Source organism: Struthio camelus, chromosome 5 (genome assembly GCF_040807025.1).
Source record: "Struthio camelus isolate bStrCam1 chromosome 5, bStrCam1.hap1, whole genome shotgun sequence".
Classification (NCBI taxonomy): Eukaryota; Metazoa; Chordata; class Aves; order Struthioniformes; family Struthionidae; genus Struthio; species Struthio camelus.
The window spans coordinates 19,180,773-19,207,261 of NC_090946.1; the positions used below are offsets into that span (position 1 = coordinate 19,180,773).

The window sequence follows — 26,489 nt, forward strand, 5'->3', positions numbered from 1 at the left end:
TTCATGTTTCACAACTTTAATAGAATATTCTATCTATTCTGTACAAATTGAAAACACCGTATTAAGTTACAAATGTGTAAGGTAAGGCTGGAGCACTCTACATGCCTGGTCACAGTGTTGATACAGCTGCTATTCAACTGCTGCCAGAGGTTGGCAATGGATGCCGAAACTAGAAATGTGTACCTGAAGTGCTGCACAATGACAAAAGGTAGTTCTGAAGACTTCAGAGCTTTAAATAAAACAAATTGTGGAATGGAATAATTTCAGTGTTGCAAGTAAGACACCAAAACTTCAGATTTATTGAGTTGAATTTTGTTAAATTTCTGTGTTCATAGTGAAAGGTCCTTCCATGCTGGACACTAAGCAATAAGACTACTGGAAATTTTCTGGTTCTTTGGCTGCAACCCACTTCCATCAACAGCAACAGTTTGGCCTTTACATTTTGATCTTCCTCCAGAAGAGTTGTCATTTTGATGCAAGTTCATTTCTTCTGTCTGGACTACTACATTGAGACCAAGTCAATTTTTTGTTTTACAAGTACCCATATTTTATGCAAAACAGGAAGAATATTTTCAAGTATATTAAAAACTATTAAAAAGCACTAATTGTCAAAGTACTTACAAACATGAATAAATAAATAGAAAGATGAACAACTAAGTCTCAAATATGACACCCCCTTCAATGAAGTAATATTACTTCAATTCAATTGGTTTTACTGAGATAATAAATATGACATTTAAAGCCGCTCAAGCACTAGTTCAATCTGTAGGTTGCGAGAAACATTAAAAAAGGGGGGGGAGGGGAACTAGCAAAAAAGTCATATTGCTCTATTTGTTTCAGCTACCATACATGTAATCCATTTACTTTAGCATCTCAGCACATGTGCTATTCCACAGTTTTCAATGTTTAACAAGAAAATGGATAATCTTCGCTTGGTAGTCTGGACTATTTCCCCTACACGTAGGGCAAAAGGCTCTAAAGGCCTGCTGACATACTTAGCTACAGTGTACCAACGGCTGTAGAGTGTGCTTTATTTAAACCTCATATTTCCCAAATGCATTGAAGTTGCCACTGTACATATTAAGCAAAAAAGAAAAGTTAGTGAAAATCATGCATTTTAAAACAAATTAATTTTAAGCATTGTTAATAAGATTGTGCTGCAGCGATGGAATATCCTGAACTGCAGGCCAGGTATCCAAATATTTGTTACAAGTTGTTCAAATATCACTTTGAAGTGGTATTTCCTTATTACTGTTGTTTGCATTCAGCAGGTTGGCTGGAATCTTTCTGTTTAAAGGGAAAGAGAGGAGAAAAAAAGACTAGTTAAAAATCAAAATGGCATACAATTATTTCAATAAACAAGATAAATTGGCTACGCAGTTTTTAACTAGACAAATATAATTAACATGGTCAAGGAGACAAAAAAGCTACACGTACACTCAGGCTAAATCGGAGATCTGAACTGCAGTCACGTTTTTTTCAACTGTTTAGTACCTCATAGATTTTTTGAGGTAGTCTACATTTACTTTCCCTAAATTCCATCAAAATAGGCCAAAGTTCAAAATGAACAAGAGTGAACTATCTTCTACTCCCCTCAATTAAAAGCTCAGTTTGACTTTCAGATCCTAATAAACAGCTTTAGGATAAACCGTCACCTCCTCATCAACTTTGAGGGAGGAAGGCACAGAGGTCAGGCTGCTTATTCTGCAGCAAATCCGAGTTTTTATTTAAAATCTTTGCCCTTGTTGCTGAAGGTGATAAAGATGTAATTAATGGGTTGGTTTCCTCTAGGTTCTGCATCACTAGCAGGTAACCATTAAGCTGTTAAACACTGGGCAAGAAGTCCCTATGCTAATAGGAGCATGCAGAAGTAGAAACACCTTCATTACGAAGTAGAACAGCTTCCCCTTTGGCAAAAGGAAGTGTATTTGGAAAAGAGAGTAAGTACTCAAACAGCTAACAACTTCAGGTTTACACTGCACCTCTCTTGCTGTAAAAGAGGGTTCTTTGAAAGCAGAAGAATTTATTCAATGTTTTTCCCATTTGCTTCTCCCTCTGCCCTAGTTGTTATAGTTTCTTATAAACCAACTATCAGTTGCTAGAATTGAGCAGCTTTCTGTAAAAGAAAAACACTGCTGTAAAACATGACAACTTGAACGCCGCCGACCACAAAATAAAGTGGTTTTGGTAACTATCCTAAGTAGCAGCTACATAAGTTGTAAAAGCAGCAAGCGGCGTCAAGTGACCAGGAGCTAAAACAAGCCCAGTATTTCATCTACAGTGAAGCAGAACAAGTCTAACTACGCTTCCTTACCACAAAATTTACCCTTGATAATCTGTGCTAAGTCCAGACTATTTTTAAGTATTTCAAATTTATTTTCATTTTTTTCTTCCTTACCTAGACTCCTTCAAGGTTATAGCGGTCACTGTCATTGCTATTAAAAGTCTGGATTACAGGCAAATTCTCTCCTTTGCATGAATATACCAAAGGCTTTCCAGAATTCTTCCTTGCCGTTTTCTCTCCCCGCCCCCCCCCCCCCCCCCAAGCACATCTTGCTGGCTTCAACTTTGTAATTTCTCATCTGCCTGGGTTTCCAAATAACTCTGAAGTGAACTGATTTTCACTGATCTGGGTGGGCCTAAATACAGTACGAATTCCCTCTTGAAGGGAGGGATGTGTTTACACAAAACACAAAATTAGTATTCTCTCTAAAACGAAAAAAAGAGATCTGACTCTCACTGCTAAGAGCTGTATGCTAGTCATTTTGATTAGATGCAGGCCAACATTTCTCTCAAAACGTTTTTCAGAAATATGCATTTTTTCTTACTACTGTTTTGTATTTGAACACAACACCACAAGTACTCAGCGTTACTTCCCCCACCACACATTCTGGGTAAGAGCAGCCATAATCAAATAACAAACCAGTTGTTTAGAAACTATTTAAAGATCTTTCCATCTCCTTCCTTCCTATTCATCTGTTCAATTTATTACATACACTTAGGTTGGCCACTGCAACTGTTTTGGCCAATGTTCTACTAATCAGCCAAAACCCTTACTACGTTTTCTAATAAAATTGTCTATTCTTTATATTTGTCTTTAGTTCTGTAAACATTTAAATCATTTTATTACATATAGATCTTTATCCTGTAAAAACTGAGACACAGATTGTGAAGTTCCTTCTTAAGCATCTTTCAGTGTTAATAACTACTCTCAGACAAATGTGTATTTTAAGAGACCCTCAGATATGAGAAAAACAGTGTTAGTTTATATTTATTTTTAGCTTACAGTTGAGGACCAATCTATCTCAATCATACATACCACCTGTTTAAGTAGGCATAAGTAACAAGGCAATACCTCAGACCTGGGGTCCAACATAACCAATTTTCTTCCACCATTTCAGAAACACAGCACTAGTATTACACTTCAGAACTAGGGCTCATACGATTAAGATAGCCCTTGAGCTCTAAACTGCCTTCAGTTACCTTTCAGCCCCACATACAGCATCCTAGCACAACCCTGAGACTGCAACAGTGCAGGTTAATGATGACTCTATACAACTTTCTTCAGGTTACAACTGTCCTATCAGGCGCACGTAAACTGAAAGTTATCTCTGGCCTATAACGCTTCCTGGAAGGTCAAAAAGCAGGCTCTGCACTGCGTGACTGATTACATCCATACTCTGTCATGCGAGGTAATTAGTTTGAGCTTGCTCTTCCCACGGTGTCTGTGGGTTGACATCTGGTCAATGACCACTACCGTAGTATCATTTACTGGCCTCAGACAGATCTTGTCCTATTTATTCCCCCATTCTAGCTGTATTCTCCTAAACTAGCTTCCCAGGATACCCCAGAAACGGTGGCAAAGTGTGTCAGCCAGGGAAGTAAAGGCCAAGAAGAGAGACTCAAAAGATGAGGAATATTAAAAAAACAAAAAAATTTAGTCTCAAACACATACTGAGGTTCACTATCACTACTACAGGACTGCTACCATGGAGAAAAGTAAGAATCCTTTTTGTCTTAAGGAGATCCTTTATAGTGGTTATGAGCAATGGCTTCACACAAAAAGTGGCAGGATTTTTTTTATTTTTAAATCTTTAAAGCAAGTATTCCGTAACATTCACTTATTCTGTGCATAAAGCAGTTTAAACTACTCCGGATCCTTGATTCCGGTTTGAGAAGCTGTTCCAAATGGAGACCTACAAGCTAAAGAAGCGAGACCTGCACCTATTTTGACACTTCACTTTTTTTCCCTTTTGCTAGCAAGCATCGGCATAAAGTTTTGCCACATCATTTTATTCATTGTATCACTTGCTCAGGATTAAAAAAAAAAAAAAGGCATTGGCTACTATGGACCTGGACCTTTTCTTCCTCCCCGGCATTTGATTACCCAGAAGAACAGCACAAGAGAGAAACTTAAGCTAGCTCGCTTATATGCAAGACTAGCTTGCTCAGACATCACCCTCCACATCAGCTCAACTGCATCAACTGCTTATGGACTCGGAAGACATGCGTAAAATTTGATGAGAAAGTTTCACCTAAAATTTGCCAGATCATAGGCTAAATGGAAGAGAAAAACAGATCAATTTCTCTTCACAAATTGCTACTATGGTCTAAACACAGAGCCCACAGCTTCCACTGATAAATTTGGTGTCCTACAGGATGGGGGCTTAAGTCCACAGCACGTATGCCATTCATTGCAGCAGTTTAATACTTTCAAACTAGATCCTTTTTTTTTTTTTTGCATCAAGTTAGTGTTGAAAGAGATAACGACTTTCTATTCTTCTTCAATGTTTAAGCAGATTAGGCAGGATACATTCCTAGCTAATTCAAAGAAAAATCTAGCCTTCACCTCCTCGCTTTTACAAATCACTTTTCGTGAAGCTTCTGTTACACCACAATCCCCTCTGTGTAAGCAGCCTTGCAGGCATAGGCAGCCCATCAAGTTCTCTTTGGGACTCCGTATTTGATTCCCAAGCAGACTTGATTGCCAACAGCAGCAGGATGGATACAAACAGTAGGCATTAAAGCTTATGTTCAGTCAAGCAGAGAAGGAAGAAAGCCTTTCAGTTATTTGAAACATCTTCCACGAAATAGTCAAAATAGAAGTATTAAAGCTAAACAGTATCTCTGATCATTTCAGAATCTATATTCTTGAGAGGAAGCAAGGATACCAAACATCCACGCGTGGGAAGTAAGTTTGAAACTAAGCAGAGGTAAGCAAGCAAGCATGTGAACTACTTCATCTACAAACGGACAAAGTGCTGCAAAGGTTCTGAAAATGAATTTGCTAGCAGATCCTTCCACGGCTATTACTTAAAAGACAGACCAGGCACTTTGAAGCATTAACAGTCTCTGCCTACAGCACAGATTTTTAGTTCATAGCTCCAAATACTGTTCTACATTACTCGTGCAACTCTTTCTCCATCCAAGCATAGAATCAGTAATTGTGAAACAAAGGCAGTTAAACAGAGCACTCAAGCACATGGAAAAGTGTACCAGACAAAACAAGCTACCTTTTCTTGCTATCTTCTGAAGCTTCTTTCTATCATCTGACTGCTTAGCCTTCCAAAGCCACAGCTTTTGGGTAGCACAGCTTAAGTCCTTTGTACAGATGATACTGACCTGGTTCTCACTGAACAACTAACTCATATATACTTCAAACTGGTAAGAGTGCAAGGAAGGAAGGAGAACAAGTTGTCAAAGCAAAAAATAAAAATAAAATACCCACAAGGGTTGACATTTATGTAGTGAATGAAGTACAGCAACAACAACAACAAAAAAAGAGGTAACACAGAAATGACTGAAACAGCAAAATGGGATTTAGAAGGTAAAAATGGACCAAAGAACAGTTATTTTTGGTGCACATGAAAAGAAAAGCTATTCTAGATATAAGGAAAGCAGGGGGCAAAGAGAGGGGGAAGGAACAGGGCCAAAGGACAGAGGTGAACAATAGAAGCAATGGAAGATGAATTCAGGGGCATAAGCTGTACAAGGCAAAACCAGAATTCTAAGTTCACTTGAAAAAAAATAAAGCCAGCGGCTGACAATTTATAATTTTAAGGGAAGACAGCTGTGTAATAGATTGCAGCAGGATGATACATAAGCTGTCCTGACAAATGGATGTTCTATTCCAGGTGAATAAACACACGTACGGTGAAGAAGGGTGGCTGGCCTTTCAAAGCGCATCAAATCGGAAATAAAAAGCTACGCTCAATTCTGAGTTGAAGAAAGGCAAAGGGCGGCATTATTTAGGGGGAAAGAAGAGTTGGAAGGAGTGCAGCTTCTCATAAATAACGAAAAAAACAAAGATACAAGCTTAAGATACAGCAGAAAAAAGTCTGTTGCAAGCAGAGAGCGTTCTCTATGATGCATAGGAAGAGAGGAAGAGAGGAAGGGAAAAGATGACAGGAAACAACAGAAGTAACCTTTTTTAATAATTTAAACAGAGGAGTCAGATGAGCAGAAGAGCAAAACCTTTTCAGAATCACAAGCACCCAAGTAAGGGCCTCTTAAAGAGACTGCCTGCCTTTGTCAGGCAGCATAAATAAAGAGAATGAGGGAAAAGACATACCAAATACGTCAACGACTTATAAGAGCTTTTAGAGAAGTGAAGGAGACATTTAAAAAAAAAAAAAAACCTACAAGTGCAGTGGAAACAACTGAGAGGTGCAACATCAAATCAAAAACAAGAAAAAAAGTCTGACAGGTCCCAGTATCCTTTATCATCTGTATAAAATACAGTTTGACTGCCACAAAGATAAAGCAGAAGTTGTGCCAGGAAGGCAAAGAAGTCATTCTGATAAAAATCTAATTATACAATTTAAAGGCATTCATCTATATATATCTATATATATATTTCTTTGTATTTCTGAGCTACTAACACCACCTAAAACCTGAAGTCCCCACTCCCCCATTTCTTTTCCCCTTACAAGAGAAAATTAGAAAACAAAATACACTGCATGGCTGCAAATGGGAATCTTTGAAGTTAGGTATGAATGGAATTCCACCTTACCTAGAAATGTATGAATGATAAACAGACTTAAATTACACCTAAATGGGAAAAAATTGAAAGGAACTGTCAGCATGAGTGAAAAGTGAAATGTACAAAATAATACAGGAGGCAACAAGCACAACCTTCCAAGATACGTGAAGATTTTTTTTCCCCCTACAGAATACTATATTTCATACTTCCTCCTTTAGGAGGATTTTGATATTCAGTAGAAATACACTGACTCGGAACTAACATTTTTTCCTCAGCTGTCCCACCTTTTTTACCCTTTACATTTCCCTTCGCATTTGGATCCTTTAGAACAGCCAGAACATTGCTTCTCCTGCTCTAATCCTGCTTGATCAACCTTTCCACAAAATAGAGGCTTCTTTTAGTATACAGTATTTCCCATTAAGAAACATAAGCTCAATCCTTGACATGGTGACCAAAAAAAGCATTTACTATTGATATGAGGTATATAAACCCTATATGTCTTACAATAGCTTAATGTGTCGCTGACATTCATCCGAAAATCAAGCAGTTACACACACCTTTTGTTCTTTCCATCTGTGTCATTAGAAAAAATTAAAAGGTGATGTCTGAAGAACTAAAAGAATGCAAGTCTGCCATCATTGTTCCAGCTTTACTAAATATAAGTATGAACTTAGTGCGGACTGAACGAATCAAAAATACCTACCAGAAGGAACACAAACCCGTATTAAAGACTTAATTTTAAACCAGGTCTTGTGAGGTTTAAAATTTGAAGTTGTGGATTAACTTTTTGACTTCTAGCTGAACACAGACATATGAAGTCTGATCTGCTGCCATTAAGACAACTAAAAAGAACAATTTTAATAAAGAAAAAAAAAACAACAAAAAGCTCTACTTAGGGCTTGTCAGTCTAGTTTTAAGTTGAAGTCTGGCCACAGAATAATATTTTCAAAACATAAAATTAAATAAAACACCTAAAACCAAAGAAATATATGGAGATACCATCACGAAGTAAAGACACACAGTTAGGATTTTTTTTTCCCCTCCTTGGTGCAGGTTGGGAGATAAACACATTTCCTTAATTTCTCTGAACATTAACTTTTCTTTTAAGAGCAATCTGAGTACCAAGGAAGATACAGAAAATATTGTTGTGGTCAGGAGTTTGTACCCTTTAGTTTGTAAAAAAGATTAATAAAATATATTATAGTCAATTATGATGCTCAGGATTATAACCTGTACCATGTTAATATATACTAAGTATGCCTAAGCAAAGAAAAGAGTGCTTACCTTAGGATCACTCTCTGCATCTTCCTCTTCCTCTCCCTCCTCTTCCCCCTCCAGCTCCTATGACAAAATAGAGATAAACTAACAGAAATTAAAACAGGTTAAAACGCAAGTTTTTGTAACGGAGGAAAAAAATCAAAATAGCTAATTTTATTGCCACTGCATTTCAACATGTTTCAGCTGTCAATATTAAAACTACTTGGGCTGAATTAAAAGAACTCAGGACCTTTAAAATCTTAAAGCAAAAATCTTTGAAAGAAAATTCGAAATGCCGACTTAAAACACCTGGTGAGATTTAAGGCAACCCTCCTACATAAACTGCTGCAGTCTCCTAGCAATTTTTCTAGTTCTCTCTGCAGTATCACATGGAATTCTGCAGTTCTGGTAGCAAGTATGACTGTCTAATTTTCTTCTTTGTTTTAACCTCCTTCTAAAGACACTGCTTATTGGGATTTCTATGGACAGGCTCTTTCTGTGGACATGATTTTTTTGGTATTTCTGCACTTTGTTCTACACATGGCTGTATGCAAGTACTAACATTTGGCACTGGAGACAGATTTAAAAAGACACATGTACATTTTGGTCAAGATCCAGCTTAAAAGAAGTTTGGCCGCTCAGCTGCTGTAAGCCCTGAATTCTGTATCCCAGCTTGCAAAGGGAGAAAAGAGACAGCACAAAGGCTGCCAGCTGACAAAAAACCACCAGCTTGAAAACTTCCGATGCGTTCCACTCTGCTGATATCAACCAGAGTCAGGTATGTACCTTTAACTGGCTAGCCAAAACAGATTGTCATGGATACCAGTTTATCCTCAGGTGTGATATCATTTAGTTGTTTTGTGCAAGGAATTTCATGCTACACTTGTGTTCATACAGCACTGCAGTAAGGAGATCAGAGTTGTTGCTGTTGTACTCAAGCTTTCAGCTTAAATTAGGCCCTTAACTTTAACAGTTGCTCCCCTTCCCCTTTTTAGTTTACCTTCATCAAGGACCACGCTTCAAGCCTAAGACAATTAAAAGCTAAGAGCTGAATTCCACTACTACCAAAGTTAACAGATATCGAAGAGATAAGATCAGAGGATCTCCTCAGGCAGCATTCAAGAGGAGAGTTTATTTTTTAATTAATTTTGACTCATGTCAGAAAGTAGCTTTCGAAATACTACGAAATTGAATAAATATTCTTCTAGAAAGTAATTATATCAAGAAGAAAAACAAATACAGCTTTTATAACTCATGAACACTGAACCCTTTTGAAAAGGGCTATCACATCCAGGACCATATAGGAACAACTGTTTTCTGCTGCATATAGAACTATTTCAGGAACTTGAATACAGTTAATAATTAGCCTTCTACAAAAGATACAGTATGTCTCACCTCCTCTTCACCTTCTTCACCTTCTTCAAACTAAAAAGCAAAACAAAGATTTAGCTCTGCTAATATTTGCATAAAATCTTCTGCAGTAATACATCTAGCACATTCAAGCACAGTACCTGAAACTAAGCCACTTCCAGGAGAAAAGACTAACAAATTATAATAAGTTGTGCATCTCTTTCCCATTCCCAAGTAATTATGAATCTCTGAGCTTTTCATTATTCTCAAGGAATTATTATATACTAGTCTAATCAGAAAAGTAAGAGAATGTTTCTAGGTGCAGGGTGGTTTTATAAACAACATGCTGATAGCATACATACGTTATCATCATCCTCTATAGCTTCCCCAGTGAAATAAAGCACAGCACGAGGGACTATCCTTTCACGGAAGAAGTGACCAATTTCAAAATCTGCTGCTAAGGTAAACTCTGAATCTTCATCCTGTAAAGCAAGTCAATTTGATTTTACCACTAAATATATATAACATGCTACAGAGGAGCGAACAAAAGTATTTCGGAGTTATAGGTTTCAGAAACATCACACTGTCATCAACATCGACTTTAGATCACTCGCGCGCTTTACAGCATACTTACTTTATAACAATTTAAAAAAAATACTGGAAGTCTAAATCCCGATTTGGGAAAGTTAGATAGAATTTAAAATCTTTCTACTGTTCACATACAGGCTATTGGACTACTGAAACAGACTATTAAAAAGAGTCATATAGACTTTGCTTTAGACATTAGCTTTAGATTGCTTTGTGGGATGTCTGTTACCAGTCACATAGGAGAGCTGAGTGCTAAAGAAAATAATGCCCTTTTCCCAACAGTGATCGTTATAGAGATGTTTTGTATTAGCAAGATACATAATAGCAAAATATCACAAGATTACTGAGAGAAGGTAGTACTTTGTTTTACCAAGATTAACCTCAAATCTCACAAAAACAAAATGAATACACAATCTCTTGATAAAAGAATCTGAACAGAGTCAGTACAGAGCTGTTCAGCAAAAGGATACAGCAAAGCAACTGTGCACATTTTGTAAGTATAAACTCACCAATGACTCTCCATCACCAGATACTACAAAGAGAAAAGACAGTAAATTCAAGAACCGTTTATACAGTCTAGCCCATCTATTCAAGATGGCAAAAAACAGTATAAAGACCTTCTCACACCAGAAAATATTGGGATTAATCTCAAGTCTAACCCACGGGAACTGAACTTTCAAGTCAACACATCATACTCGCAAGAATTAACTCCTGTAGTAAGAACACCAAAGCTACCATTCTGATGACACAAATTTTTTACACAGGAAATATTCTTCTACAAGATGCGTTCCTAATACAGACAGACCAGACACTTTCTCAACCAATAGCACATTTTTTTTTATCTGCGGTAATGCTGTAATTAGTTTATCTTGCTGCAGTACTACAAACACAGTTACTCCCAGGTACATTGCAAACTCATGACAAAATATTATTGTTGAGAAAAGGCCTGGTACTGCAACAACACACACTTTATAAATGTGGTTATAAATTCTCTGTGCAGGATTAAGGAACAGGATTTTTCGTTTTGTTTTTGTGTTTTTAAACACAACCCCCCCCCCCCCCCCCCAAAAAAAAAAAAACAGGTTTCCCTTCTCTACTCAGGTGCAGTAATTGTGATCCTACTGTGAGATAAAGCAAACTCTCAATTCAATCTGTTTGCAAGTTCAAAATACAAGTATCAACTGCCACCAGATGTCAGTCTTATATAGCTACCTCCAAACTAGGTATGACTGTGTTTTAAGTCAATATAAAACCATCATGAGGCAAACGGATCACGATCGCTTTTGGAAAGCGGTCTCTACATATGTTCTATATGCAAACAATTTTCTCTTAAATTAAAGGGCATTTCTGTACTAAAATCTCCAGCTTTGGAAATACTTATCATGTATTTCCATTTATACGTTCATGTATAAAGAGGAATTTGTAATGGGATTTAGAAAGGGCAGGTAGTTCATGAAAATCACGTGACCATCAGGAACTAGCAGTTTTGTTTAGTGCATCTCTGAAGTTCAAAATATACTGGTTTTCAAACATAGCTAGAAGAAGCAGTCCAACAGGAGAGTTAATGAAAGATATAACATTATTGGAATACACCTAAACTGTTTTAAACTATGTAAGTACACATCTAACACTAGATACCGAGTAACATTAGGAAGGCATCCTAATTCATATGAAGCATCAGGCATCATCACTAATTTAATCAGAGGAAACCACAGAAAGTTCCTTCACTTAACACAAAGATTTAAGTGAAACCACTATGCTGGCACTTGACCAGAACTGAAAGTGAGTTAAAAACAAACTGATATATGGAGCCATCCTGTGGTAAAACAGGTCAACTTCAAGAGGATTCTACAAGAACCTCCCTCCAAACTAGGAATCGTGCTTACATTGCACACCAGTTTTTCCTGTAGAATTTTGCCAAGGAAAAAAGTGCTATTCTAATGAGCTATAGCCTGCTATTTTCCTCCATTAACAACCAAGTATACAATGCAGCAACAAAGATGCAGTTTGTACATTTAAGCTGGATTTAAATATAAACACACAGCATATTTTAAGAACCTTAAATTCCCATTTTCACTTACCCTTTATTGGGTTAAAGAAGTTAAAAAAAGAATCATTAGGTACTTGTTTAGTAATTGTCCGAACCGTGCCTCGGCCCTTGTGTTTTTGTTTTTTCTTGATTGTTTTAACCGTAACATTTTTTCCTTTCTTCCAGTCAATAGTACACCTAAAGACAACATATGGAAAACACTGTTTTAATACAGGACATCAAGGGAGTTAGTTAGCTAGTTTTTCATCCTCTAGATAAAGCTGATTTTATGCACACCAGCAACTTAAATGTACCTGACAAGATTTAAGACGCACCGCAGTGCTAGAGACTATATACATGTTGGGCATATCAAGTATTTCCTGAAACAAAAAAGCTACATAGTTTGTCTTATGAGAGTAATCATTGTAGTGGAAATAGAGGACAGTCCCCCTGCAACACCTCCTCCACCCAGGAACTTTTAACACCTCTTTGCCCCAACCATTTCAGTTTTGCAGCTGAGGAAATGATTACAGCTGTTCCAGAAAAGTCTCAGATGAGAATGCTTCTTCAAACAGCAAGACCAGTAAAAACAATATATCAGGTCAAGGCAGCGTCCAGTTACAGTAAATCAGCAAAAATTTTATCGTCATTAATTACTACCACATTAAAAGAAAACAGCATCTGGAAAATATTCACTAGAAATTCAAAAATATTTTTATGCTCAAGTTTTCCTTACCCCTCACAATCAACTATTTCAGGTCCTTCAAATGAAAAGGGATCTGTCTTGTCTGGCTCCGACTTCATCTTGTAGGTTTTTGTCAGGACTGAATTAGAAAAGTAGTCATTGGGCCCAAAGTGGAACTCTAATGAGAAAGACTAGAAGAAAGTTCCATTATAGTTACCACTAATTTTCATTTTTAGAAGAGTGATTCATCAGAACTACCAAACTCTGAACATAAGAAAAATCAAGAACTTGGTAGCAAATATATCTTTCACTATAACAAAATCAGGAAATGAAGAATGTGAACCAATTCTGAACATGCAACCACTAGAACAGCCTTGGTTAACATTAATATTCAAATTATCATCAGGCAACCTACTACATTTTGTTCACCTTTACATATATTACTGCTACCTTAAAAGCAACCTTAAAAACAAGTACGTCAAGAGAAGTCTCGGTTTCTTATTCTATGAACACCTGGTTGAAACCACTTTAGAAGAATATGGCGGGGGGGAAGGTGTTGAGTATTTGAGAAATCTCATGATATTGAAACAAACTTTTTAATTAAAATATTTATATTGCAGGCATCAGCACAGTTAAAGAGTGCTCTCTACCATGAGCGAGAGTTTTGTTTTTTCATTTGAGAGTAGAATACTCTGCCAAAAAAACTGAAAAACCAAAAAAAAAAAAAAGAGACTTTACAAACTCAAGTCTAACTAAGACTATAATGTATTTTAAACACTTAACAGCCTGAAAAAGCTGGTTTTGATCATATTTGAATTGACCCCCTGTATTTCTACATTCTTCCTGTAGCATGAGAAAGTGTTCTAATGAAATTCAAAAATCTTCCTTATTTTGAGCTACCTAAGTCACATACCCAGACTGGTCATCAGGGTTTCATTACGCTAACTAAGGATCCTGACATCCAACGTTAATCTCAAAAGAAATTTAGCTTTAATGTGAAATAACAGGAAAATACGTGGAGCTCTTGTTGTGTCTGACTTCTATTTTTATGCAAATATGCATAAGAACATATGCCTTCATACATATATACACATGCACACATAAGAAAGTAAACAGAAAGGGAACCATTTAAGTTTTAGTTACAAGTTTAGATACAGGCTACAGTGCACAGAACTTAAAGGAAGCACCAATATATTAGTGTAATGAGATAAATCTACTTCTGAAGGACAACAACTACAGCAGATCTCTCGGGGTGAAGGTAAATCAGAAAATCCTGACAATTACGTATCTTTTAGTTGTAACTTACTCCCCAGGAGAATTAGGGTTTTCATTACACACCAGAACGGGAAACTTTTTGCAATATAAGCTAGCAACTGCAATACACAATGCAGCAGTTTCTAATAATCAGAAAGTACATTCACACAAGACTGGAGAGCAGGTTTCACTCGAGGTTAGGAATGCATCCATTTGTCTCCAAATACAGAAGAGACACAGAATTTGTCAGCCTTCTATTATTGGATTTCATGTAGCACTGGAATGGAACCTATTCACAGGTATGTACTGTCAAGAGGTTACGAACAGTGCGAGACAAAATAAATCCACTGTTGTCCTAAGAGCAGAAGAGCTTCAACTTAAGGTACTGTAAAGCAAAGCTGAATAAGAATAAATAAAAGTATTATAGTTCAAAACAACTAGTCTCCAAATTATCTGACTGCCACTGAATAGGTATGCTTCAAGATATTTTTAGAATACTTAGTTTGTGCTTAAACAGTTCTTCCTTAAACTCGCATCCATTCCATATTGTAGAGCTTAAAAACTTCCAGTCCATCTCTACCCCTACCGCTCCCCCTTGCACACTACCAAAAACTTGACTTGATAATAACAGGAGAAACAATGAGGACCAAAAACCTTGCTTCATGTTTGGAGAAAATCCACCCATCTCTCTTTCTTGATTCGGCAATGAAGCATCTCTTGTGCTTATTTTAGACTGTCTATCAGATGACTACAACTCCATAAAACTCAGCGAAATAAAGATATACGGGGGGGGGGGGGGGAAGCCACAAAGATGAAGTTTAAAGAGAGAACGTGTAGATTTTAATCCCATTCTTCTCTCTGCCGTCTCCTCCTCAAATGAGGTTTAAGGAATAAGTATAGTCTACGTAAACTACATGCACGACAACAAAACTATTCGTTTTTGACATGGTAGCTGCAAGATAAACACTATATGCTGAACTTATATACAGATAAATTCTGAAAAAAGTCAAAGTTTAAAATTATCCATTAGATAAATTAGGTAGCCTTTTAAGTGTATTTTCTATACTTCTGCACAGGCACTGTATTCATCATCGTTGTTTCTGATTAAAATACCTAAGGCATACATATTTCATTTCTTATTTTAATGAAGTATTTTGTAGTACACAACTTTCCCCACAACAGATTCCTTTTCAAACCAAAAGCAGCCGTTTCACTTTGCTAGTAAGAATAGCTTATTTGGAATTTGAAAGAGAAAACAAAAAGTGAAAGCTAGCATAGACCGAACAGAACCAGAATTCAGAAGCTATAACAGTGATAGAGAGAAGGCTAAGGATAAGCCAGAACAGGGTCAGGAAAACTAGAGATAAATTAAAAAAACCAAAGCGTGGAGATACTATCCTGGAAAGCATCCCCCATACGTTCCAGCAAAACATAACAGAACGAAAACATTCTGAACTGCTGCTCACAACAGCATTACTACAACCTTCAGAAAAAACAACTAGAGAAAACTTACCATAGGCTGTCCAGGTTCAGAGAACTTAACTTTAATATCCTGCAGGTGTTTCAAGATTGGTTCGTCATATTCCTACAAAGAATAAAGAAATGCTTATTGAGCAGGCAGTTTTAGAAGAGCAACATTTTAACCTCATCTAGTCTACTTGCTTGACCTGCTCTTACAACACAACAGGACCTTGTACTTCTCCAAGATTTCGGCTGAAATTCAGATATGGATTCACCCTCCGTATGACTGGCTTGGCACAAATATCACGTGCCAAATGCTCAATCGTTAAGCCTCGTCCTCGGCAGCTAAAAGCATTACCTTGCTAGGCTGCATGAACACTTCTGAAAATAATACTTCATTCATGATTTTTTATTGCTGATAAGATTCACAGGCTTCAGGGTATTATTCCTTAACAGCACTAAAAAAATATATATCAATTAAGATAACCAAGGGGAAAACAACAGGAGAAACTTACTTGTACTAATTCACTTAGCATATCTACATTTCTAAAGATTGTAAACCAGAAGTCTGGAATTCCTTTAGGATTTGTCTCTTCTGCCTTTTCTTCTATTACCACTACATTTTTCAAGTCTCCCTGTGAAACAAATAAAGAAACAGTTAAGAAATTAAACCATGACTTTTCAATATATTTAATAAGCAGAGGTAGATATTCAGGATGTTTGCCATCTCTGAAGTTTTGTTCAAAGAGCTTTTTAAGTGTAAGCAACTTTTTTTCCTGTAAATGAAGCTAAGAAACATGAGAGGTTTATTCACACACTTAGAAGTACACACAATGGAATTCAGACTCACTTTCAACTCTTTTGGAATTCTTATCTACACACAGGAAATAGATTGAGCGACAGTTGTAGTAACTTGACAAAGATAAAAAATGTGTTTGTTTTTCCACAAATTAATAAAGTAAACTACGTTTGCATTTTTTATTCATCTCTTCCCTGTAGTCTCATTCATCATTTATCCAAAGTTTAAAATTAGCCTCTGCCCTCTGAAACACTGTATAGTCTTCCCAACAATTTTGCGGAACGTCCAGCAGAATTTGCCAGTATAATGATTATTTTTCATTATTACACTGCCTTGAGCGGTTAACCTTTTGTGATACCCTCAGAGTTCCCTAACAGAGGTCAAGCGTTAGCAAAAGTGAGTCAACTCGCTTCGCCATTCCACAAACAGGAAATCCGCAGTCTGAATTAGTTGTACTGCGCCTTTCCTTATACACCACTAGATGGCAGCAAATATTCTTTTAAAGAGCAGCCAACTGGGTAAGGACTAATCAAGAGCACAAAGCAGCAGTTTACTTGTCATCTAGACCTGTTTCCGATCTTACAATTGTGTGGAATGTTGCCAGTCAATGCCATATATATACAAAGCCTAACCACCCTTCTTGCTTATCATGCAGAATACTGTCTCATGCTAAATCTCAGGAGACCAGTAATACAAAGAAATGAATTCGTTCTGCAGACAGAAGTCTCCAAAGGAAACTGAAGGGAGACAGGACAAGGGAAAGACGCAAAGAAAACCTGAGAGAAGACCAAACATAGCATTGTAAGTAGGCTGCTTCTCTTAGGAAAGTGTCCAAGCTGCGAGCATGCTCTAAAACAATCACAGGAAAGTAAAAACCAGCCTACCCACCACTGCATCTTTCCTAAACCTAGATCTCTTCTCCTCAATAAACAAGTCCGAAGTCAGTAACCAGCACACAAGCTATTAGATCAATTCTGTTTTCTGACCAGGAGACATCTCTGTGTATCAAACCTGTGTTTATGGAAATTAAAGCTAATTATGTCCCCCAAAATAAAGGGGACAGGCAGACAAACAGCCAGCCTTCTATTATCTTGGGGAATGATGTAGCACTGGAATGGAACCCATTATCAGGAAGATACTGTTAACAGGTTACGAACAGTGCAAAAAGTCAACATTTCAATTGGCTTAAGTTATGAGTTTACAGAGAGGCAGATTACACGTTTAAATGCTTTCACTGGACATCCAAATAACACATCATTGATAAAAACCTTTATTAACCAAAAGAGGAATTCTTCCATGGGAAACGCTGCACAGCCATTAACTCTGGAAAACGTTAGAACTGCAGTTCACTGCCCGGCTTTTATACTCACAGCTAGTTTTTCTTCCTCCTCATTTTCACTGTGCCATTCTGACTCTGCATCTGTAGGTTCAGCTTCCCCATTAATAAACTCTCTCCTCTGTGCAAGAAAAATGAAAAAAGCAAGCAAAGATTAACATTCTCTCTGGATGAGCTACTGACATAAGCACAATTAAATATATTCAGACAGAACCGACTCAGCTATAAGGAGAAAAACAGTTCTGTAAAGATATACATAGTCTTCCTACCTTATCAAAAAGGGGTTGATAGAGCGCTGCGTATTTTCTCTCTAGATCATGTACTTCTTCATAGAATTTAGCTTCTATATGGGCACATTTCACCTGCAGCTGTTTCAAGGCATCAATTCTTCTTTTCACTGCTTTTGGTAAACTAAAAGCAAACAAATCTGTAAGCCTAAGAAGTTAGTTGTCTCAGGATTATTTAACATAAAACTTGATTTAGCTATAAGCAGTGTATTTCACTTTAGGTAAAGAGTTTAAGTCAAACATAGATATTTCTTCAAAACTTATTCCAAAAGTTTGGAGGGGAGGGGGAATAACCCATCTCCTACCCAGCTTGTCCTCAAAGGTATTTCACTCCCTGTGTCACTAACCTCCCCGTGCATTTCGGTGATCTGAAATTAATACCTTTGTTTATGCCTAAACTTATGCAACTACAGCTGTGCCGGGCCATCTATGAAAGAGAAATTTGTATGCTGCAGGGGAAAACTTGGATTCATGGGTCATATTCAGAAACACACATGCTGCCCATCTGTACTTGATATAATTAGGAGCTTATTCAGTCAGATAAAAACGACTTTTTTCAGCATTTGTAATAAGGGTCTCTAAAAATAGCTAACCCTAGTCAAGAAATAAAAGTACTAATCTCTACTCAAGGTAAAATTTAAAAGTGTGGCTCACAGTAACTTTGGCTTATGTTAACTGTATAGTAAAGTTCAAACTGGGGGATAAAAAAGCTTTGCAGTTCCTGAAATTTTCCACTACGAACCTGATAGTAATTTTATAGAAATCAGCCACTAATGCAGCACATGCCCTAACAGGCTAAGGGTCACAAAAGCGTGGGGAGGGAGGGAAAGGCTGATGTAAGTAACTTCAAACCAAATCCATAACAGCCAAAGGAAATACTAAACTGGACAAAATATTGTTCTCAATTTTGTACAAGTAAACTACAATTGACTCATTTTTCCAAAAAACAGGTCACCGAATCATGCCATAAGTCAACTATTTTTCTTAATCAGTTATTTGCTCCAACTTCTTACCTTCATTATGCAGTAATGATATTCTACCATGCTTTCAGTTTTTCAAGAAGTTTACTAGGCACTGCACTTACGTTTCAATATAACTTGAAGGAGTGAGCGCTGTATTGTCAAGTCGTTCCTGCAGAGCTGCCAGGACCTGTGGATTTTGCATCACTTGGTCTGCTAGTTTTTCTACGAAGACAGAAAGCCGCTCTTAAAACAAATCTGAATATATTCATAGAGCTCCTGTCATATTAAGTCTGTCTCACAGTAGTCACAGTAAAATAATGGCTATTTTTCAGGTCTCAAATATCACCAATACAGTACATTGGTAACAGAAGCAAAGTTACTTCAGGTTCAGATTTCACCTAGATAAAGCTGGATAATAATGCATCCTTCTATTCGGAAAAGTATCAAATCTCTGCTGCTAGAAGTAAATAGCACACAGATGACATGAGCAGATTTCCCATCTTCCCTGGTATGTAAGAAGGTGGAGATCCAAGTTTCTTGATCCTCCCTACATACTAGTTCTAGTTCACAAGCCACCCATAAATTTGCTAGAGAAGAACTACCAAATTATACTTCTAAGACGCTTGTAACATTTTTCTACTTAGTCTTACTCTTGAAAAACTGACAAAAGATTGAGTATTGTAGAACAAAGCAGACTACCATTATGATCATTTACTTGATCATTACCAATTTCTAAAACATCAAGATACTTGTACAATTTATATGACTTCTACAGTGGTGGCTCTTGGACTGTTTGAGAAGACTGTTTTAAGGGAGTTCAGATCTAAAATGCTATAGGTTAAGAGTTAAAAATTCTCACTGATAACTGCACAAGTGGTCACAGTGGGAAGATCACGCTTGCTTTTCAAATCTTTCTGTTCTTTTCCACTGCTCTTCCCTCCAGCCATTAAAGTTATTGAAGTGCACATCACACTAACCTGATGAATGTTTACACTGCTTTTTTTTTTTTTTTTTTTAAACTTAATCTGAATTGATCATAAGAATTAGTCACTGGTATCCACCAATTTATATGTGACTTCCCATTGCAGGTCGTGAAGGCTTTCTTTAAAAGAGAATCAGCAACCATATAGTGAAATATATCAGTATTTTATACGTAACTTACAAATTCAAGCATTCACGCTTTTCTGTGCGCACAAACACATGCACACACACGTATTAATTTTAAAGTTTAAGTACCATTCAGCAGAGTTATCTCTAGACCTTTCAAATAAAGAACATGAACTTCAAAAAGACATTCTTATAAAGATGCATTTTCCTAAAATTAAGATAGTAAAGAACCAGCATACATGCAGGATTGCTCCTTTAGTAACAATACACAATTTTCATCAAAGTAATTAAAAGCTAGTCTGTATAGGTCTCAATGAAAGTTTTTAGACTATTTAATTCAATAGTGATGCATCCTAGTCAGTGCATATATATATAGAAAAGTATTTTCACTATTGCAGATATAAGCTTTTATTTTTATCTTGGCTGCACTACGCACGCAAAACATCAGCCTAAAAGAGGAAGTACCTTAACAGAAAGTGAACGATTAGCCTAAAAAACATTGCTTTGCTTTTAATAACAAACACACATGTAGTTCTGGGTGTCGAGGTTTTGGAATTGTAGGTAAAGGAGCTTGAATATACAAGGCAATGGGGTTACCCCACCCTTGCACTGTTACCTACTGCTATTTATTCCTTACCTTTTTTGTCACTTGCATTTTTAGCAGCCTCCACAGAATCTGAAGCAGTATCTTCTGCTTTACTAAAAGAATTAGAAATTAAACATACTGAAAGAAATCACTTCGTAAAAGTGTAATATTTAAGCATAGAAACATTCTGAATTTTCAGTGTTTATTACAGGGCAAGATTTATAAAGATGCATACCACTAAAAGACATGATTTTTTGTGTCAAGATCAACAAGTAAGATCAGAGTTCTTTGACTACAATTTCTATACCAAATTGTTTTGATTAACAGTAAAAACATCCACTTTACTCTAGGAAGAGATGCTCCCTCTCTCCCCCCCCACATATCTTCCATTGTATTTCCTCTGCTGGAGGAAGACAGACCCCAAAAGAGTCAGCAGTCAGTAAGTATTCCCATATTTCCAGCCAGTTCACACGTCACAGAACATAGGTTAGGAATTGCTAAAATGAATCTTAACTCAGATACAAAAGGAGAAGCAATTATCACATACGCAAATGGATATTACTAGTTACCAGACTAAGTTATTCAACTTACTCCTGTGCAGTCCCTTGAAAGGGACTACTGCAGTACCACAAACAGCAAGTTAAACAGATAATAGTATTTTTTTTTTTAAACTTGCTATTTATTCTAAAAACGCTTACAAACTAGAAAACAAAACTATGCCTTTGGCACGCTTGTTATTACTTCCTTAGCCTATTAGTAAATATACCCCACTGGCTGGGGTATAGCTACATAAATTTAATTTCAAGAAAATATAGTCCAACATACCTGTTATCTGCCATCTGTATGCCTGTATCCACCTGCAAGTTGAAATATAGTTTTTAAAAAAGACCTTAACAGTAATCTGTTTACCTCAGCAGAAGATGAAAATAAAAGGTTACTGTTTAGAAGTTTAAGATAAATTAAGAGCTGCTGGTTTTGCTAAAAAAAGTCATTGTGCATGATCTCTTGCAATAAAGTGAATAGTTACCATATATATCCCATCCAGCTGGAAACCTGCTGGTAGTTTTTAAAACAGCCTGCTAGGAGCTTTCATCTAACCCTTTTAAAACTCATTTTATCGTTAAGGAATCCAGCCTATAATCTGTTCCTACCAGTGCATAAAACAAGTCTTCATCCTACACTGAAACAAGTCTCACAGAGTTTCCTAGACTGCATCTGTGTTCCAAAAAAAAAAAAAAAAAGAAAGAAAGAAAAATAAAAGAAAAAAATATTCTATTCCCTTACTCCTACACACCATCACAGCAAACGCTGAATTTTTAATCTGTGCATATTACTATGCCTGATACGGAAATGATGAAAGTGCATTACAACAACTTCAGAAAGACTTTTCTCATGTCACCTAGGCAGAAAAAACATGCCTCACCTGCTGTCTAATTGGGTCTATTTTTGTGAGTAGCTGTTTCTGCACTGTCTTTACCAAGAGGAGCGTTTTTATCAGCAGCTAAGAAGAAAGAGCTCTCTACATTAAAATTTGGCTTGAATTTACTGGGAGTGAGAAAACAAACAGGAAACAGGAAAGTTAAAGCCTTAGTAATAGCAATGGTTGGAACCAAGTTTAATCTAGCTATCCTACCCCACCCCAAGATTTAAATTAGCTCTCCTGAGAAAACAGAGTCAGATTGCCCAATTTACTTTGCTGTTATTTCTTTAGCTGTTATCAGTGGTGAAATATACAAGCTCATAAATCTATTCTAGTAATATGGTACTTCTGTGCATTCTAGACACAGTTCATGGTAAATCCAAGTAATCACTACAAACTGTACAGAAGTATAGGCGATATTATGCACCTTTACCACGCTCTCAAGAAAGCAGATGTCACTCTGCAAGTCATGCTTAAGAATAAAGACAACCTTCCATCATTCATACGAGTAAACAGGTCTGACTTCTTAAGAGTCTATAAAGGCAAAGCAGGCTGATCTTCAGCTCAGCTTCCAACAGACAGCCACCTCAGAGGAATGTAAGCCCTAATGACATCTTGAGTGGCAGTCAAAACAGGGGGTCAGAGAATCCATGCACTCTGCCAGCTGCACAACACTGATTCTTGTTCCAGGCTAGAAAAAAAAAATTATCATTTTTATAACCACTTATACAGGGCTGAAAAGTTTTGCTCATTTACAGCAGTACTGGGAGTATATTTTAGATTATTCTACAAGGGGGGAAGCTGCCTGACACCCATCAAAAAGCCTATGAGTCCACCCTATCATCATCTCCATGCTACAGATGAAGTCCGGGAAAAAATAAGGGTCTTATTGTAGACCAGGTGTTTCAGCAACCCAGGCATATTTACTTGCAAACAGTAATTCTTGCTTTAAGCATAACAAGAGAAAGTGACAATGCAAGCAATCACCTTCCAAAGTAAAAGGAAAGAACTTTACTATCTTACAGTTGAAGGAATAAAAAGCATACACATCAGTTTTTCCTTCCATAGCTGACCAAAGGCAGAAAAAAAAAAAAAAGAAGTTACGATTAAAAAGGTAAGAGATGGTAAATTGACCTAATACCTGAGTTCAGCCAACAAGTTATATGATCCTAGTCACTATTAGAGGAAGCAATAGCAAGCAACTAAAAAACGTAGACACGCATTACTGAGAAATTAGCCTGGAAGACTCATGCCTTCCAAATCAGACCCAGAAACAGAGCTAATGGAAAAATTCCACTTCACGTACAAATAAATGAACAGAAGATTTGTACTACATTTCCTGCAGGTAACTATTTCTCAACCCTGTGGAGGAAGACAAGATTCTCCCTCATGTTAAGAAAACATGGAATAAAGTTGCCATAACTTGAATAACTTTTAAATGGCAGCTGAATTAAATTCTACTGGAACAGACATGAAATTGCCATGTTCTGTTACAGGCCATTCACCTAAGGATTGGGAATGAAAAACTGGTAAGACACCATTCCCTGGTGCAAATACATGCTTCAAGTCTTGTTTGTTTCCTCAAAGTTGTTCCCCCAGTAACTGAAAGTGAAGAGAATTACATGAATAGAAGTGATAAGAAACTTCCCTGAAATAAATAAATAAAGTTTTAAAAGACAAACACACCCTGTGAACCCCAGCAGCTTTACAGAGGTACCTTCCAATAACTCAGCTGCTACAGACTTACTATTAAAACTGTTCTATAAAAGCCAGGGCAAGGGAAGGGAGGGAAGAGCAAGGTGACTTCAGGGAGACAAATTTAAATGCACATCTGCTTGAAACTGTACAGAAGCAGAGCATCAACCCTTCATATTTATTGCCTTAGTTAACTTTCTGAGTTTGTAGGCAATAAAGACATTCAAAGAATAACCAAAAATTCAGAAGGATAGTGTAAGGTATTATCATTATCGCTGCCACCATCAGTAAGAAACCCAAATTTGTATCTCATTTCCTCTGGACAGTTCACTGTTTTCAAATAAGTATTACAAATGTGAAGCTCTGTGGGAGGAGGAGAGCACACCAACCACTTGTCCCACAAAGCCGGCTGCTGCAATTGAAATTTATCTGGCACAAACGTCATATAGCACTAGTCACCTAAAAGAGCAGAAAAATGGAAACTCAGAATGATGCACGCTCCCAGTACTCCAAGATACCAAAACTTCATTAAAAGGACATGTAAAAGCCTGAAAGATACAGCTTTAAAAAGGCCTGTACATTTAAAAGCAAGAGACATTCACAAATAGATTAAAATATGGAAAATAAGCTCTCTCTGCTAAAAAAAAAAAAAAAAAAAAAAGCTTATTTCTTGCTGTGCAGATCTTCAAAACAGAGCCAGATAACAAAGCAAGTCAATAACGGGCTTCTAAAGGCACAGAAAGACTTCTAGCCATAACTGTTACTGCTTTCCGTAACTACAACAAACGAGAGAAGAAAGTTATGACTTCCGTTTTAGAGCTGTTGGGATGCAACTCTGTGGGAAGCCACAAACAGTCTTATACTTTTTGCATGGGAAATTAGAAGCCATAATTAAGAAGAAAAAAAAAGCCAAAAGAAACTTATTAACCTGTTCCACAAGCCCTGAACATTAGCAGTACTTAAACTTGTCTTCGAAACTTTCTTGAGGAAACACTATTTCAGTTAGAGATGACTTTACATAAACTTGCCTACTGATTCCACCTTCATCTATAACTTGCATACTTGCTCCTGTACCTTTCAATATTGGGGCCTCATAAGCAGATTTTACAGGAACCGACTCTGGCAGATCCCATATACACTCCTATCATGTGTGGAAAACGATCGTAGTAGCAGCGAAAACTTGGAAAAAAAAAAAAAAACCGCTCACTTTCGGAGAGGGAGGTGGGACATGGAAATGAAAAACTGAACCCCAGAAACCCCGTAGCAGGCTGAGGAAACGCAAGATCATCGATGAGGTCAAATGAAAGGATCGCGCCTGACTCGAGGCAGCTAAGGGTTTGACTCAATCCGAGCACTGCGCGGTGAGAGAGACGGAGAAAAGAGAGTTCACCACAGACAACAGCCCTCCCACCCTCTTCCTCCCCCACTTCCCTCGGGAGGGCGGGGGAAGGGAGGGCGCGCTGCCAGGCTCCCCGGGGAGGGCGAGGGCAGCCATACATGCGGCCGGACACGCTCCCTCTCCCGCTGCCAGCCTCACAGCGGGCAGGACATCCCCTTCCCCCGGCCCAAACTCCCCAAGCCAGCCTTAAAATGGTGCCTGACTGGGCCGGGCCCGCCCCTCTCCGCCAGGCGCCTCCAGGCGGCCCCTCCGCCGGCCGAGCCCCACCCCGAGCAGGCCCCAACGGCCGCCGCACGCGCGCCCCGGCCCCGCGCTGCGGTCGCGGCGGCCAGCGCGGACTCCTCCGCGGGTCCCGCCGACCTCCGCCCGCCCGGGGGCCGAGAGGGCGGCGCCGCGGCCCCGCCGCGCCTCACCTGCCCGCGCCCCGCGTCCCCTCACGCCCGCAGAGGCAGCAGCGCCAGCCGCCAGGCTCCTCTCAGGCGCACTCGGGCTGCGCCGCCGCCAAGAAAGCCCCCTCCCATTGGCCGAGGCGCGGGCGCCTCCCTCAGTAAAGGCGCCGCTGATTGGCCCTGGCGCAGCGGTGGCCGCCGCGCCGCACGCGGGCCATGTTGACTATCCGACGGCGCGGCGCTCAGCCAATCAGAGGGCGAACGCGGCAGCGCCGGGCACCGGGGGTGGGGGGGGCGCGCTTGGGGAAAGGTGCGCGCGGAGCTGGCGGCGCGCGGAGAGAGCGCGTGACGCGCGGGGGGGGGGGAGAGGGGGGACAGGGCGGCTCGTGTCCTTAAAGGGACAGAGGCAGGGGCGGGGCAAAATGGCGGCGGGTGGGCGTTGGGTAACGGGCGCGGCGCTTCCTGTGAGGAAGAACAGGCCCTGTCTGGTGCTTCAGGTGGAGCACCCGTTTAAAGATGTTTAAGCTTTCGGGCTTTGTTTCTAAGGCTAGGTACGGGTGTAATTCCCTCTCCTGAGGAAGAGAGGAGAGGGAAAAAAAACCCACCAACAACAAAAGGCCGGTGTTTGTATGGGGATGCGTGAGCAACAGATGCCCTGTAATGTCCTCTTGAGAACAAGGCGGTTTTAGCGTTTGGAGCCACTTGGAGTTCATATGAATAATCCCCTCACTCAATAGGAAAAAGCATTTAACCCTTTACTGAATCACTAGATTCCTTATTCAAAACAAAAAAAAAAAAAAGATTTCCTACAGGTCTACTAACGTAGTCTTGGATTTCAGTAATTAATTTCCAGGGTTAATCGTCACAGTCATTTCACTGATGAAACATTGAAATTATGGGACT

General features: G+C 38.4%; 1 protein-coding gene and 2 non-coding genes across 10 annotated transcripts; all 3 read right to left on the minus strand.

Moving 5' to 3' along the window:
* Window positions 1-25,838, minus strand: NAP1L4 (nucleosome assembly protein 1 like 4). 8 transcript variants are annotated; one of them, XM_068944831.1, is made up of 17 exons: window positions 25,401-25,455; window positions 24,873-24,977; window positions 21,509-21,540; window positions 20,735-20,796; window positions 19,113-19,212; window positions 18,011-18,152; window positions 17,776-17,862; window positions 16,122-16,241; window positions 15,659-15,730; window positions 12,943-13,082; window positions 12,259-12,404; window positions 10,687-10,709; window positions 9,952-10,071; window positions 9,635-9,664; window positions 8,267-8,323; window positions 7,013-7,050; window positions 1-1,287 (listed from the first exon to the last, which is right to left on the minus strand). In XM_068944831.1, exons 3-16 carry the CDS (start codon window positions 21,520-21,522, stop codon window positions 7,045-7,047), a joined length of 1,119 nt encoding a protein of 372 aa, XP_068800932.1. In that variant the 5' UTR covers window positions 21,523-21,540; window positions 24,873-24,977; window positions 25,401-25,455; the 3' UTR covers window positions 1-1,287; window positions 7,013-7,044. The 8 variants fall into 8 exon arrangements, 4 of the variants coding, with proteins under 4 accessions (XP_068800932.1, XP_068800931.1, XP_068800930.1 ...); XM_068944830.1 differs by lacking the exon at window positions 25,401-25,455 and adding an exon at window positions 25,296-25,360; XR_011141325.1 differs by lacking the exons at window positions 24,873-24,977; window positions 25,401-25,455 and adding an exon at window positions 25,611-25,768 and having other exon boundaries at window positions 8,267-8,344.
* On the minus strand, window positions 14,357-14,477 carry LOC138067573 (small nucleolar RNA SNORA54). The gene has a single exon (XR_011141756.1). It is a non-coding gene; the product is annotated as a small nucleolar RNA SNORA54 (small nucleolar RNA).
* LOC138067572 (small nucleolar RNA SNORA54) lies at window positions 17,442-17,569 on the minus strand. The gene has a single exon (XR_011141755.1). It is a non-coding gene; the product is annotated as a small nucleolar RNA SNORA54 (small nucleolar RNA).
* Window positions 25,839-26,489: the final 651 nt, after the last annotated feature.